The 15,079-nt window shown below is 40.5% G+C and overlaps 2 protein-coding genes across 2 annotated transcripts; both read right to left on the bottom strand.

Moving 5' to 3' along the window:
• Window positions 1-1,012: 1,012 nt before the first annotated feature.
• Window positions 1,013-8,958, bottom strand: RHBDD2 (rhomboid domain containing 2). The gene is made up of 4 exons (XM_087717272.1): window positions 8,655-8,958; window positions 5,480-5,881; window positions 4,247-4,397; window positions 1,013-2,228 (listed from the first exon to the last, which is right to left on the bottom strand). The coding sequence occupies exons 1-4, from the start codon at window positions 8,806-8,808 to the stop codon at window positions 1,886-1,888; spliced, it is 1,050 nt and encodes a 349-aa protein (XP_087573398.1). The 5' UTR covers window positions 8,809-8,958; the 3' UTR covers window positions 1,013-1,885.
• Window positions 8,959-13,956: 4,998 nt separating this feature from the next.
• On the bottom strand, window positions 13,957-14,373 carry LOC148044860 (ribonuclease pancreatic-like). The gene has a single exon (XM_087717915.1). It carries the CDS (start codon window positions 14,371-14,373, stop codon window positions 13,957-13,959), a length of 417 nt encoding a protein of 138 aa, XP_087574041.1.
• Between the last annotated feature and the right edge of the window lie 706 nt (window positions 14,374-15,079).

The raw sequence follows: 15,079 nt of genomic DNA on the forward strand, positions 1-15,079 counted from the left end.
TGACATTAAAGATGCCAGGTGCCTGCACTGCTACAATATATTTTTTTTAATGAGCAATTTTGAAATGGTAAAAACATATTTCAGAATTAAATTACAAATATTTGTTAGATGTCTCACACCATTATGAAGAGGAGGACAGTTCCTTTGAACTAAAATCCCAGAAAATTACACTTTGGGCCAGAGGGACTTCCCATCTGAGAATTAATTTTTAAAGATTATACTGAGGGACTTCATCTCTGAAAGGTGATGTTAGCAATTGAAAGTAACAAAAATTAGCTATTGCTTCCCAAAAGGCGAACTGGAGAAAATGCAAAATCCAAACCAAGTCATTGAAACTGTTCCTCAATAAACCAAAAGTGTCAGACATTTTGGGGTAATAATAGCCAGTTCTTCCACTGCACACAATTATTAAATCACCTTCTGTAAGAGAAGTGATGACAGAACTTGGGGATGGGGTTAAAGAGGAATTAGCTTAGAATCTCTACATCGACACAAGGGAACTATGTCCAACCCTCCTTGAGCGATGTTGACCCTTATCTAAGAAGGTATCAACAGTTGGTTGAGAAGATTTCTGTACCTGAGCTTTTAGCAATGAATGAATCTGACCACTTTCTTATGGAATCCACCTATAACTTTCATATTCAACATTGCTTCTTTGTACAGTGGTACCTTGGTACTCAACTGCTTTGAAACTTATCAAATTAGGTACTCAATGCATTTTTACATGAAAATTTTGTGCTGGTACTCATCCTTTGTTTGGTACTCAATGCACAAGCTAGAACCTGTCGATGTCAGCTGCCTTCTGACTCACATAATTTGTTATAGGAAAAATTCATCATTTTTGGTATGCACCTCATCATGCTTCCCAGAACCAATTAACAAATACCGAGGTACCACTGTACAGCGAAAAATATAAGCTCTTCCAAGGATGAACCTTAACCAGTGTAAATTTCTTCATTCCTCTCTGCAGCATATCTCTCATTTCCATACAAATACAATGATACACTCCTCACAAATTATTCTTTTATTCAATAGATTTTTCTCTTACCACAGTTGCAGCTTATCCCACTTTCCAGTAATATCATACATTTGCCAAGGTTATGCTAGCCAAGAGAACGTGGTAGAAAGATGCCAGATCTGTTAAACAAAATAATACCCATGACCATGACTGGGAGAAAATTCTCATGGTTTCACAAGAAACCTTTCATAGCTTCATGCTGTTTAGCTTTTTTTTTTAAGTAGAAACATCATAGATTGAAACTGGGATCTTCTGTATGTACAGCATGACTTTCATGAATATCGTCCTTACCAGAACCAGCTGGCTACACTTCCTCATATGTGATCTATACCAAATTTATCTAATGTAGATTTTGAAAATCAATAACAAGCCATTTTATAAAATAATCAGAGGTTTAAGTTAAGGTGCTCAGATGACAATAAGTGTCTCAATTCAACAGGCACATATCATCCATGGCCAATACTTTTTTTAAAAAAAGATCCTAAACAGCTTTCCCGCCAGTCAAATATTAAGGAAAGAAGAGTTTTATCAGAAGCACCGTAAAACCAATCCTAAACTGTCCAGTACCTCAATCAATGGAAAATTTCCACCACCTATTATAAAATTGGAGATACAACCCGAAGCTGTGAAGGCCACACTATCATCACCCAAAGTTAATGCATAAATTAAATTTCAGAATTAAACAGCCGAGAGATTGTTGTCACTTGATCCCACCAGGCTGCCACAAGAGAGAGAATGGTCCCTTTCTTCAATTAGATCCAACCTTCTCAGGATCTCCAAAACTTTTTATCACTTGGAAGAGACTTCCTTCTCAGGGAAACCACTGTTACTATAGCAGAGTCCAACATTTGCAGTTACCTGCTAGACTCAACCTATATGAACTTGACAATCATCTTCTGATTTTGAGGCAACTCCCACAGTCAGAAGCCCTGGCGCTTGGTGGGCACCCAAATCACCTGCCTTTTCAGGCACCCATGAATTAGCACCAACAAGACGAGAAGCTGATGGCAGTCCTGCTGGTGAGTGGGAATGGTTCTGGACGCACAGTTCTCCCATAGCACCAGCAGTGTGATGTGGTGTGGGAATCTGAAAGCATGGTGATCCAGGGGCTGGAATTTGTGCGTTAGGATGCTGCATGTGCATGGCAAGCAACGGAGGAGGGGGGCTGTGATAGTTCTGAGTGGGATAAGAACCTGGCACTGGATTTAACCTGAAAAAGACCAAAGAGAGATGTGTTAACAGATTAAATGCATGAGGAACACATGCAAAATGACACACTCAACCAATTATTATTAGGAAGGCAGACGTTACACAGGTCCCATGGGAATTATCTTTTTATTTGTTGTTATCCCATCTTTTAATAAATAATTAAAGATGGCAAACATATCTAATAATCCTACTTCCTATTTTCCCACCAACAATCCTCCAAGATTAATTTAAGAAATTTCAGCCTTTCTAATATGTAAAGAACAAATGATGCATTAACCAGGCTACTCTTTGTTCCTATTCTGGGAACAAATTGAGAAGTGAATACTCATCTGGACCTGGAGACCTGAGGAAAGCATATCTACTTTCTTTATCCTCCAGGGAGAAGGGAAATCATCAACTGCTCTTTACAGAAGAAAGCTATCAAAATCAACCTAACCACTTAAGTGCCAATTTATGGCTTACGTGATTCCTGTAGTTGAAGATTTACCCTCCTTCTTTGCTCCTAATAATATTTATTAACAGATATTAATAAATTAACGACATGAAAGAAGCAGCAGGGAATAAGCCTTCATGATAAAGGCACAGGCATAAATCAAGCTTGCTATTCAAAATAATACATCCTTGTAATCTTTGTAAGTAATTCTACATGCCTCTTGTGTATTTTCACTTATGCTATATAAAGCAATCATCCTAAACTAAAAGACTTATAGTTGACCTTTATTTTTTATTTTATTATTATTTATAGGAGCCGAGGTGGCGCAGTGGTTAGGGTGCAGTACTGCAGGCCACTTCAGCTGACTGTTATCTGCAGTTCAGCGGTTCAAATCTCACCGGCTGAAGGTTGACTCAGCCTCCCATCCTTCCGAGGTGGGTGAAATGAGGACCCAGACTGTGGGGGCAATTTGCTGACTCAATTTGCTGAAAATCTGTAAACCACTTAGAGAGGGCTGAAAGCTCTATGAAGCGGTATATAAGTCTAATTAATAAATAAATAAATAATAATTTTTTTCTAGTCCCATATGTTATTGACTAAAGATGATCACCAATCAAATTCTGTCAATAACATTCCTAGCCTGAATTTGCATAGGTAACATTTCCACTACAGGGAGTCCTCGACTTACAACAGTTCGCTTAGTGACCATTCAAAGCTGTAACAGCACTGAAAAAAAGAAGACTTCTGACCAGTTTTCACACTGATGACCACTGCAGCATCCCCATGATCATATGATTTACATTTGGATGCTTGACAACTGACTCACATTTATGACGGTTGTAGTGTCCCCGGGGTCATGTGATCACCTTTTGCAACCTTCTGACAAGCAAAGTCAATGGAGAAACCAGATTCACTTAACAACCCTGTTACTAATTTAACAACTGCAGGGAGTCACTTAACAATTGTGGCAACAAAGGTTGAAAAAAGGGGCAAAACTCAATAAATGTCTCACTTAGCAACTTAAATTTTGGGGGTCAATTGTGGTTGAGTTGAGAACTGCCTGTATCTAGCTTAGCTACAGAACAACTAAAATCAGAGCTACTATTAGCCGTGATACTCTTACTTAAAGATGATTAATGTTCAATAGATCTACACCATTTTCCCACCTTTCTGAAATTTTATGTAATGTATCTGGACCTATACACTTTTAGTAGAACTTACGTTTTTGTAATTCTTAGACACATAACACAAATTTACAACAAAGCTTTGTATCTAAGGGGAAAGCATATGTCAAAACTATGTGTTAAGATTAAAACTGCCAATATTTAACATTAATACATTCAACAGAATGCATCTTTATCTCAAATATACATCTTTTAAATTGTGATGTTACAACTCTTATTTACAAGCTGGCATGAAAGATAATACTGATTTAAATGTAGGATTAAAAACAGAATTATTTTTGAGATGCATCAATTAACCAAGTCATTAAATTTTAAATTATGTGAAGATATGGAAACTTTGAGAAATGCTGTTATCAGCAGAAAATTAAATAACAAACATTATGATGTGGCTAGCAGACTTACTTTCTGTTCTGGGAAGCCCTTCTTTCTGCCAGGGATCCGGGGACATATTTCATCCCAGGAATCCTTTTCAATAGCTGGAAAGGAAACTTCCGATCTAAACAAGAGGCTGTTGATTCGGAGAAATCCAAAGCAAAACAGTAACCATAACCATCTAAAATTCAGCAGATAAGGAGAGCCAGAAAAAGGATGTGAAAGAAAACATTTTTAAGCCTGGTCTTCTGAATATATTTTTCCCAGATGTGTTCAGAAAACTCAATGGAAACTCTGAGAGTTCTAATAAGCACAAAACACCAATTTTTATATTTTCTTCACTTCCCTGCATATTTTTGAACTGCACTAACAAGAAAGGAAGGACTCAAGAATGCAAAGTGGATGACTTTCCACTTGCTCTTAATGTAATTTGCTACCTTTGCAATTTTGGGTAGGGGGCAATCTACTTAGTCCATTTCCACTACAGGGAGTCCTCGACTTACAACAGTTCACTTAGTGACCATTCAAAGCTGTAACAGCACTGAAAAGCAAGGAATCATTAAAACAGACTTGTTATATATCCATGATGGCGAACCTATGGCATGGGTGTCACAGGTGGCACGCGGAGCCATATCTGCTGCACACGAGCTGTCAGCTCCAGCACGCATGTGCACACCAGCTAGCTGTTTTTCCGCCTTCCGGAGGGCCTGGAGAAGCCGTTTTCGCCCTTCCCAGGCTTCAGGAAAGCCTCCGGAGCCTGGGGAGGATGAAAAACACCCCCCACAGGCCAACGGAACTTCTGGTTGGCCTGTTGTTTGCCCTCCTCAGGCTCTGGAGCTTTCCTGGAGCCTGGGGAGGGCGAAAATGGCTTCCCCCGGTCTCCTGGAGGCAATAACAAACTCAGCTTGGAGACGAGTAGTGCAGCGCATGTGGGGGGGGGGGTTGGTTGTGCGCACATGCACATGGGGGGGCACTTTGCATTATGGGTGCCGGCACACGGACATGCTACCATGCGCACGCCCTTGTATTTTTGGCACCCAACAACAAAAAGGTTAGCCATCACTGTTATATATGGAAAACCCCCAAATGGAAAATATTGTTGATGGGCTAATATAATAAATCATTAAAGAAAATAAGCTTCAAATGTATCTGTGCCATTTGTAATGCAGATGCTAATCTAGCCTAAAATGTGTTTTTTAGATATGGAAGATGCAACTTGATAAGTTAAAGAGGTAGGTTATGAAGTTCATTATAAAAAGATACATATGTTCCCAATTAAGAGGCCACAGAGGTTTGCTAGGAAAGAAGAACTTGGGATCATCCAGGCCATGCAAAGCAGCAACCAGGGCACAAATGACATGTGGAAGTTCACTCCAAGGAGCACTGTTTTCCTCATCTGAGAGCGAGCAATTGATGCAGCCAGCATGGCAAAAGCCACAGGAGTGAATCCTTCAGCATCCATCATCTTCAACAGGCTGGATGCCATAGTCCTGAGTACAAGGTAGAGTAAAGCTAAGGAAACTGCAAATGCCAGAGTGAGGAAGGAGTGCTTCACAGTCCCCACCATCTTCTCAAAGCTGCCAGCAAAGTACCAGATGATAACAGCACTGCATACCAAGGAGATCACATCCTCATAAACAAAGATGTAGGTCACCAACCTATAAACTGTGCAAAAAGAGCCAAGTTGGCAAATAAATGACAGACAAGAATCTGACACAGTGAAATCATTCCAAATCTATTCATAATTTTGGGGGAATGGTGCCAACTCCAAAGACAAGCTGAATTGAAAGGCTGGAATAGGGTTAGAGCAGGATGGAGAGCTACATTAAATCAAAAGTCCAGAAGTGTTGGGCTTAGTAAGACATAAGTGAAGTATTTTTTAATCTAATTTACATAGCCACCTTTTTCACCAAAAACTACTTTGAGCAACAAACAACAAGCTAAAGCAGTTTATAAATACTAAAAACTACTTACCAGTTAATTATAAAAACATTTTTAAAACTCTAAAAATAAATCAAAAAAGAAATAACAGATCGAGGGATGTTAATAATAGAACTCTAATAATAATAGAGTTCACTCAGCTCCTGGGGCCCTTAGGCTTTCTGACATTACCAGATTTTAAGGGATTCTCAGCAGCTCGTAAGTGAGACCAAACTCACCTCAGGTGGGAGAAGATTCCACAATGTAGGTGCCACCACAGAAAAGGCCCATTACATAGGGTCTTCTTAGCTGGCAGTACCTTTAAAGCAGTGGTAGTCAACCTGGTCCCTACTGCCCACTAGTGGGCATTCCAGCTTTCATGGGCTTTCGTGCGATACTGAAGCACTTTCCTTTTTTTAAATTTAATTGACTTTTTTAAAAAAATTCATAGCATTATTTAAAAACATTTTCATTAGGTTTTCATAAAATTCCCCGTGACAATTTAAATTTCTGAAAATATACTATTTGTATCGTCCGCACATAAGTTTAGTTCACGGTACGTAAGTGAAACTAAATGGCGCTATAGTGCGACCTCAAATAAAAGAGCCTCATCCCAGAATAGCTCGCACATCTCCCCCACCATCACCCAGCTGTAACAGACAAGCAGAGCCGGTAGCCAGCATCCCCCCCCCCCCCAACCCCAAAGTTACTTCCCTACTTTATAAATCACCATTACTGTGGAACCGGTCAGCGGTTAGAAATTTTTATTACTAACAGAGATATATAAGATTGACTATCCCTGCTCTAAAGTATACCTTACAAAGCTTGTGATCTGGCCATTTTATAACAGACTGAACATGCCTGGTTTTGCAAGATTGGAAGGGGGAGATGCAGGCATATTCGTTTGGTCAGTCTAAAGAAACACATACTTTTTTTGTTGTTCTCGAATTTTTAATATTAGACAAAATTACCCATGATAATCTTTTGAATTGCCTAGATAGAATAAATTTGGGGTGGGGGGGGCAGTATTTACTCTGTGATATCTCTAGTTCTTCCTAAAGTTGTATATTCAGTAGTTTGCCTATTGCTTACAACAGCATTCCAATTTATTCAGCAAATTTATATACTGCCTATTCTTTTAACAATTTAGGGCATCACATAAAGATGTATGCAGTTGTAATCTATAAATATAATAGAAAAAAGCAACAAAAATCAGTAAATGTGCTTTAATATTGTCTCCTGCATTTCAGCATGTATGACAAATCACTGGGAAAAATAACCTGAAGTATGTTTCCGTCCATCAATAACATGCAGCTTTATCTGGTAAGTTCCTTATATTCAAAATCAATGCATAAATAGGGGAGAGAAGAGCTAAAAAAACCAAACTTGAATAGTGTGCATGCCTGAATGCAGGCTGTTATAAGTAGAATATTTCTGAACAGAAGAGATCCTGAGTTAGGCAACCTTAGTCAGGCATTATGAAAATATTAAAGGATCTAAAAATGAGGTTTCAATACTGCTTTTGGCAAATCTAAGCAAATATCAACAGCATGTTTTTTGGGGGGCAGGAGAAGCTTTCTGTCACATTCTTTAAAATATTGGGAGCCTAACCTTTTACAGATTGCCTGCAAATAATCCAGACCTACCTTTCATTCACTCCTGTTTGTCAATCATCAAGAAGCCTAAACTCAAAATGTAACAAAAGGAAGAAGTCTGCTATGTAAGATTCCTCAGGAAGGGGGCTAGCTGCCTAGATGAATTGTATTCGCTCCCAGGAAGAATCCACAAAAGACTGTGGAAATTAACTACGAGGATGGTCTAGCAGAGGTTAATAGAATTGTCTTCTATGGCAGCCTTGAAGAAATCAGTCTTTGCTAGGAATATTTGCTTAGATTTGCCAAAAGTTAGGAAATATTTTATTTAACAACAACAACAACAACGTTACGACGTCCTAGGCCCCTGGGTGGGGCCCGACTAGTAACCAATGCCAAATCCGGCGAAACAACTGGCCGCTGTGATACAATTGTATAATAATAATAATTTATAAATAAATAATTTAATAGGCTGCCCATGTTCCCTCGAGGTAACTGGGCAGTTTAAATGCTTAAATTAAATAAATGCTGAAAAATAATAGAACGACTCATGTAACTGCCCCAGGACCTCTTAAAGTCCTTTCCAACAAAGACCTGTCAGATGTCCTTCATGAAGCATGAAGAACAGAGCCTTCAAGTCGTCTTTATTGTAACTGTTATGGTAGCCTGCTCCTTCCAATGGAAGATCCATTTCCATCTCTCTTGGCTTTCATCATCTTCCCATTTCTGAAAAGGAAAATACTCCATGGGTAGGTAGATAGGTAGATAGGTAGGTAGGTAGATGGGTGGGTGGGTAGGTAGGTAGGTAGGTAGGTAGGTAGGAAGGAAGGAAGGAAGGAAGGAAGGAAGGAAGGAAGGAAGGAAGGAAGGAAGGAAGGAAGGAAGGAAGGAAGGAAAGAAAAAGAGGGATTATCCCTCGAGCTCACCCTGTCCATCCCGCACTGCCGCCGGCCGCAGCAAAAACGCCGACAGAGAGTCGTCGGGCAGGCCATTACTCCTGCTCCGCTGCAGCAAGCCCGGCCCGGAGACCAACAACGAAAGCAAAATCGTGAGGCCAGTTGCCACGGGAAACTTTTCCATGCTTTCCCGCCTTCACTCTCCACAACCGACTTTCAGAGCGTCCGGGTTACCATGCTTCCCCACATTCTATTTCCGGGTTAGGTCACGATTAATAGAGCTAAGAACTCTAATAGACGGGAAGTCCCGCCTTTCCGCTGAACGAACTCTTGCGGGGCTTGGGCGGATGAGGGTGTATTTCCCCCCCCAACCTCCTGTCCGGAAAAGCAAAGCAGTTCTCCGTTGCCGTGGTAACCGAACACCATGGATTACCCCAGCCCTGAAACGTGCCTTCAAATAACAACAGCTGCAGAAAAGAGGCGGAGCCAACTAAGGCTCCGAAGCACTGATAGGGCGGCTGCAGCGGTCCTGCCTATTTGTGCTGCCTTCAACCTGTGAACGGGGTTCCGTAAGGAGATCTCGACTTACAACAGTCCATTTTGCCACAAAAAGGGAGTCAAGCTATTCTCCAAAGCACCTGAGGGTAGAACAAGGAGCAATGGGTAGAAACTAATCAAGGAGCGAAGCAACTTAGAACTAAGGAGAATTTTCCTGACAGTTAGAACAATTAATCAGTGGAATAGCTTGCCTCCAGAAGTTGTGAATGCTCCAACACTGGACGTTTTTAAGAAGAGACTGGACAACAATTTGTCTGAAGTGGTGTAGGGTTTCCTGCCTAAGCAGGGGGTTGGACTAGAAGATCTCCAAGGTCCCTTCCAACTCTGCTATTGTATTGTCTATTAGTGACTGTTCAAAGTTGCAACGGCACTGAAAAAAGTGACAGGACCATTTTTCACAGTTCCAACCGTGATCAAAATTCAGATGCTTGGCCACCGATTCATACTTATGACCATTGCTGTGTTCCAAGGTCATGTGATCATCTTTTGCAACCTTTTGACAACAAAGCCAATGGAGAAGCCAGATTCACTTAACTGTGGCAAGAAACATCATAAAATGGGGCAAAACTCACATAATGAATGTCTCACTTAAGAACAGGAATGTTGGGCTCTATTGAAGTCACAAGTCAAGGAGTACCTGTATTATAGTTCTGTAGGAAATTAGCACTCTACTCCCATCCTAGAAAAATGAAATATTCCTGGAAATATTGAAAAGGCAGAATATTATATTTCCCTGAATGTGAAAAGGGAGAAACATGTTTTAAAGACAAAGTAGCTCCCTGCAGCTTCTGCCCACCCCACTCTGTCAATGAGCCATTAAAGCCTGAGCTAGTGTACTTTACATAATAAAAGAAGGATTAGCCTTCCAGAGAAACTCACCATCTGGTGGCATCTGGAAACTCAGACTTGGCCCTATGGAAGTCTAATAACCAATCAGAATACATTTCTTACACAGGAACAGGAAACAGGGAGGTGGGGCCGAACAGATTCTGAAAGACCCAGGAAGCCCTTTCTTCCTTTCTCTTCTCTTCTCCACTCAACATTGAAGCATGTGATCACCTTTTCTGTTCAGGACTCAAGCCATGTGGTCCTGTTCACCATTAAATCATCTTTCCAAGCAGCCACCATGTCTCCAGTTTCTTTCCCCCACTTGGAGCCGAACCCAGAAGGACATTTCTCCCAACAGTTCAAGATACCAGCAAACAGCCGACAATTCCAGAACCTAAAGCAGAGAAGTTCTGCAATTGTTGGCTGTTTCCAGGTTTTCCCCACCCAAGTGAAAATTCAAGTCCCTGCCCAGCACCACTTATCCGGTTCCACCACAAAAGCGCGTAGGACAAAATCGCGCTCGACAAAAGCGCGCTGTGACGTCATCACAGCGCGACGAAAAAGATCGAAAAAATGTAAAAATAAAGCTAAAACCTTCCCCTAACCCCCCCAAACCTAACCCTAAACCTAACCCTAACCCTAACTCTTAACCTAACCCTAAACCTAACCCTAAACCTAACCGTTAAAGTAACGAAAAACGTAACGCTAACCCTTATCCTAACCCTAACGCTAACGCTAACGCTCTAAAGCTAACCCTAACCCTTAACCTAACCCTAACCCTAACCCTAACCCTAACCCTAACCCTTACCTTTATGTGAATCGGCTTGCTTTAATTTAATTTTTATTAATTTTTATTTGAATTTTTCGATCTTTTTCGTCGCGCTGTGATGACGTCAAAGGCGCGATTTTGTCGATCGCGCTTTTGCCGTCCGCGCTTTTGACGGGTCACGCACTTATCCATCACCCTCCCAACTGGAGATGCCTCCCAGTCACACCACTCCAGGTGCAGGGCAAGATGACATTGACTCTCTGAGAAAGGGATGTTATTTAGACTATGTATCTCCCATACTCCATATAATCCCCTCTCCCATTTTCCCACACTAGAAAATGTGGCCCAATGTAAAAAATGGCTTCCAGGTCTGACGCTGTGATTCATATGTGAGTTGGCTGGGCTTTTCAGAACTGACTTACCAGAGCTGAACACTGGAACCGTATAGATTCACAAACTGGTCGAGCCATGTTGAGATTTGATTGACTCTGACTTAGTGTATTGGTGAATAAATCTATACAACTACCCTATTTTTCAGAGTATAAGACGCACAGGAGTATAAGACGCACCAAGATTTTGAAGAGACAAATTTTTTTAAAAAAGTTTTTGCACTCTGCAAAAAAACAGATCTGCACAGACCTCCCCAAAACAGCCCTTTTTGTCAAAAAAAAAAAAAAGGGCATGCATAGCTTTTAGGAGGCTTATAGAGTGCCCTGGGGGCTGGGAGGGCAAAAATCAACCTGTTTTTCTCATATTTGCCCTCCCCAGCCCCCAGGAGCACTCTATAAGCCTCCTAAAGGCTATGCAGGGCCATTTTGGTGAAGGCGGCAGAGTTTCAGGAGGCTAAAAATGCTGCATTCAGTGTATAAGACACACCCAGATTTTCACCTTCTTTTTTGAGGAAAAAAGGTGCATCTTATATTCTGAAAAATATGGTAATTAAATGTCATGATTTAATGTTATACATGAACAAAATATATCTCAAAACTTGGGCTGTTGCTTAAAATAATTTATTGATTGTGTATAGGGCTGGCAGGTTGTAGCTGCATATACATCTAAGCAGAGCCAAAGCTTCTCAGTGATTTTCAGCTTTTCTAAGAGCCATTGGATATAAAGATATGTTTTATTTCTCCAGAAGTGGCATCAACTATGGCTATTCAATCTCTTGAATTGTGTCAAATATGTTGGAAATGTTAATTTTTTAAAAATGCTCAAGAACAGAAATAGATTTAAAAACTATTTAGAGAATGACCTGTAAACATTTAAATTGCTAAGCTATACAACATTTATACTTACAAACCAGTGGTGGGTTTCCAAACTTTTTAGACCCTCTTCTGTAGGTGTGGCCTGCTTTGTGGGAGTGGCTTGCCAGCCATGTGACTGGATGGGCGTGGCCAATTTGTAAAATGTGGTGAAACTCACTTAACAATGCTCTTGCTTAGCAACCAAAATGTTGGCTCAGAAACTCTGGCATTTGAAACATGCAAGTCTTAAAGCTGTCAAGTTACAAGACCCTTGCACCCCTAACCCTTTAGGAAAAAAAACCCCAGGTGTGTTCAAACTTGACAGCTTTAAGACTTCTGGATTTCAACTCCCAGAATTCCTCCTCTCGCTCTTCATCATGATGTGCGGATGGGTGGGGGGAAGGAGCTGGAACCGGTTCTAAACGGCACTGTCGATTTGTGGAACCTCTTCTATAGAAGAGGTTAGAACTGGCAGGAACCCACCCCTGTTACAAACTATGTTTTAACAATTGTCTACATGATATGAAAACAGCAACGATAGCTTTGATAGACTAAATATTGCAAAGTAGTGTAGAAAGTTATCACCCAGCCCTCTCCCAGAAAAATGAAATATTCTAGGAAATATTGAAAAGGCAGAATATTACATTTTCCTGAATGGGAAAAGGAAGAAACATGTTTTAAAGACAGAGTAGCTCCCTGCAACTTCCTGCCCACCCCCTTTGTCAATGGGCCTTTAAGATGCCCAAGTCTGTCCCTTTACGTAATAAAGAGTTCTCCCCTTCAGCTCCAGGGTGATGGGATTAAGGCATTTACCCAAATCACCACATGGCATCTGATAACTCAACCAAACCTGGATTCAAAACACAGCCTAGAGAGTTGCCCCTGCATGGCCCCATGGGAGTCTGACAATCAATCAGAATACATTTCTTACACAGGAATAGGAAACAGAGAGGTGGGGCGAACAGATTATAAAAAGCCCAGCAAGCCCCTCCTCAGCCTTTCTCTTCTTCTGCACCCAACCTTGAAGCATGTGATCACCTTTTCTGTTCAGGAGCTCAAGCCATGTGGTCCTGTCCACCACTAAACCATCTTTCCAAGCAGCCTCCATATCTCCTGTGTCTTTTTCCCTACTTGGAGCCGAACCCAGAAGGACATTTCTTCCAACAGTAGGAAAAGCATTCACAACAGAAGACTTTAGGCCATGCTCATTCCATTTCTTAGCGAGGGAGCCAGTGTTTTCCGAAGATATTTCCATGGTCATGTGGCCAGCATGATTATACGCCGAGGTGCACAGAACATTGTTACCTTCCTACCAAAGTGGTACCTCTTTATTTACTCTCATTTGCATGCTATCAAAATGTTAGGTGGCCAGCTGGGCAAAGATGGGAGCTCGCTCCATTGTGCAGCACTTGGGATTGAAAGTAGAAATTGTGAGTTGACTTGATAGGTAATTAGAAATATCTAATTGGATTCTGCCCTTGCACAAGAATTAGTTTCAGACAGGGGGGAAAAAACAGCACAAACTCAGAGATTATCTGGGAAGTTATTTCATTTCCTCAAATGTCTTGTAATTTACTAGAAAAGAAAATCATCCATGCAGTTGATTTGTATTTTTTAGGTTCTCCTTCAGAATGTTGAAGGACAATTTTATACCCCAGCTGTTTATAAGGGATGGAGATGCACTTCTAAAGGACAGCAAAAATAGACTCTGGCCCCATATTTTTCAGCACCTGTTTGATATGTAGAATTTCAGGGGAAAAAACCTCAATTTAGTTTTCTTTCAAGACACCAAAACTAAATCAAGGGTTAAAAAAAAAATATTGGCACAACAGAATAAGCTTTTCTCCCTAGAATCCACAGAAAAAAAAACATTACTGTACTCATAAAATAAAGCGAATATTTGAGAAACAAATGCGTTCATCATCATCTTGCTTTACCAGGTGAGGATCCCTGCCAGATGAACTGGACGGTTATTTTGGTTGCACGAAACCACAATGTATTTCCATCTGCTCTCTTCTGCCTTGTACTTGCAATCTTTTCCATATTCCTGAGAAAGTCTGCAACTTGTCACACGAAATTTCATGCTACTCTTCTTATATTCCAAATTTTGGATCACGTATGGTTTCCCTGCCACACAGGTTTGGTCAATAAGCTTCTCAGGGGCATGGATGAATGTGTTGAGCCGTTTGCATCCACTCCTAGTCAAAGCAATCCTTCTGTTTTTCATCTCGCTGTTGCATCTGTTATGATCTATGTTATCCAGAAATGTCATATGTTTCCTTTGAAAGGCTTGTGGGTTTTGAGACCAAGCAATATTAATAACAGAGATGGAGATAAAGAACAGAATCATTATCGATATTCCGTTTGAAGCCATTTTCTTTGGTTGTTAGGACCTAAAGTATTAAAAAAAACAAACACTGATTACGTACTTATTCCAATTTTCCAGAGAGTTATCATTTAGAGTTCCGTAAATTTGCAGGAAAAGTCACAGGAAGGAATTACATTTCATACTAAGCTTTACTGAAGTTCACACAATACGTTAAATTACTTGAATATGAACACACATATCACATACAATTCTTTAACTTCAGAAGTGGCTCTTTGGTTCTGCATAAACTCTTGTTCAAATTTAGAACTTATTCAGCATTTGAATTAAATTTACTGTTCTGGTCCAAGCATAAGATCGCTCTTCTCAGACAGATAAACTTTACGCAAAGGTTCGAGCAGATCAGATTTATTGTCAGGCATTCTCAAATCAGTAATTTACAGTCAATGAAGAGAGTCCTCCAAATTGATCATAATCAATTGTCCCATTTACGTAATATGAAAAAATGGTAGAATTACTCCAGTGGTGAAATTATTATTTTTTTACTACTGGTTCTTTGGGTGTGGCTTGGTGGGTGTGGCATGGCTTGATGGCAGGGGAAGGATACTGCAAAATCTTCATTCCCACCCCTCTCTGGGGCCAGCCAGTGGTAGCATTTGTCAGTTCTCCGAACTACTCAAAATTTCCTCATAATTATGCCCTCAAATAGCTAATTAGGGCAACCTTAACT

The sequence above is a fragment of the Thamnophis sirtalis genome, unplaced genomic scaffold (assembly GCF_051295495.1).
Source record: "Thamnophis sirtalis isolate CommonGarterSnake01/CBP01778 unplaced genomic scaffold, rThaSir2_p1.2 scaffold_6, whole genome shotgun sequence".
NCBI lineage: Eukaryota > Metazoa > Chordata > Lepidosauria > Squamata > Natricidae > Thamnophis > Thamnophis sirtalis.

What these genes read in the sequence shown, in the direction of transcription:
- LOC148044860 (XM_087717915.1), bottom strand. Translation starts at nt 14,373, where the DNA reads ATGATTCTGTTCTTTATCTCCATCTCTGTTATTAATATTGCTTGGTCT.
- RHBDD2 (XM_087717272.1), bottom strand. Translation starts at nt 8,808, where the DNA reads ATGGAAAAGTTTCCCGTGGCAACTGGCCTCACGATTTTGCTTTCGTTG. An exon ending in GGCAGTGCGGGATGGACAGG is followed by an intron (nt 5,882 to 8,654) that starts GTGAGCTCGAGG and finishes CTTTTTGCACAG; the next exon opens with TTTATAGGTTGGTGACCTAC. An exon ending in CCTCTTAATTGGGAACATAT is followed by an intron (nt 4,398 to 5,479) that starts GTATCTTTTTAT and finishes GCTGAATTTTAG; the next exon opens with ATGGTTATGGTTACTGTTTT.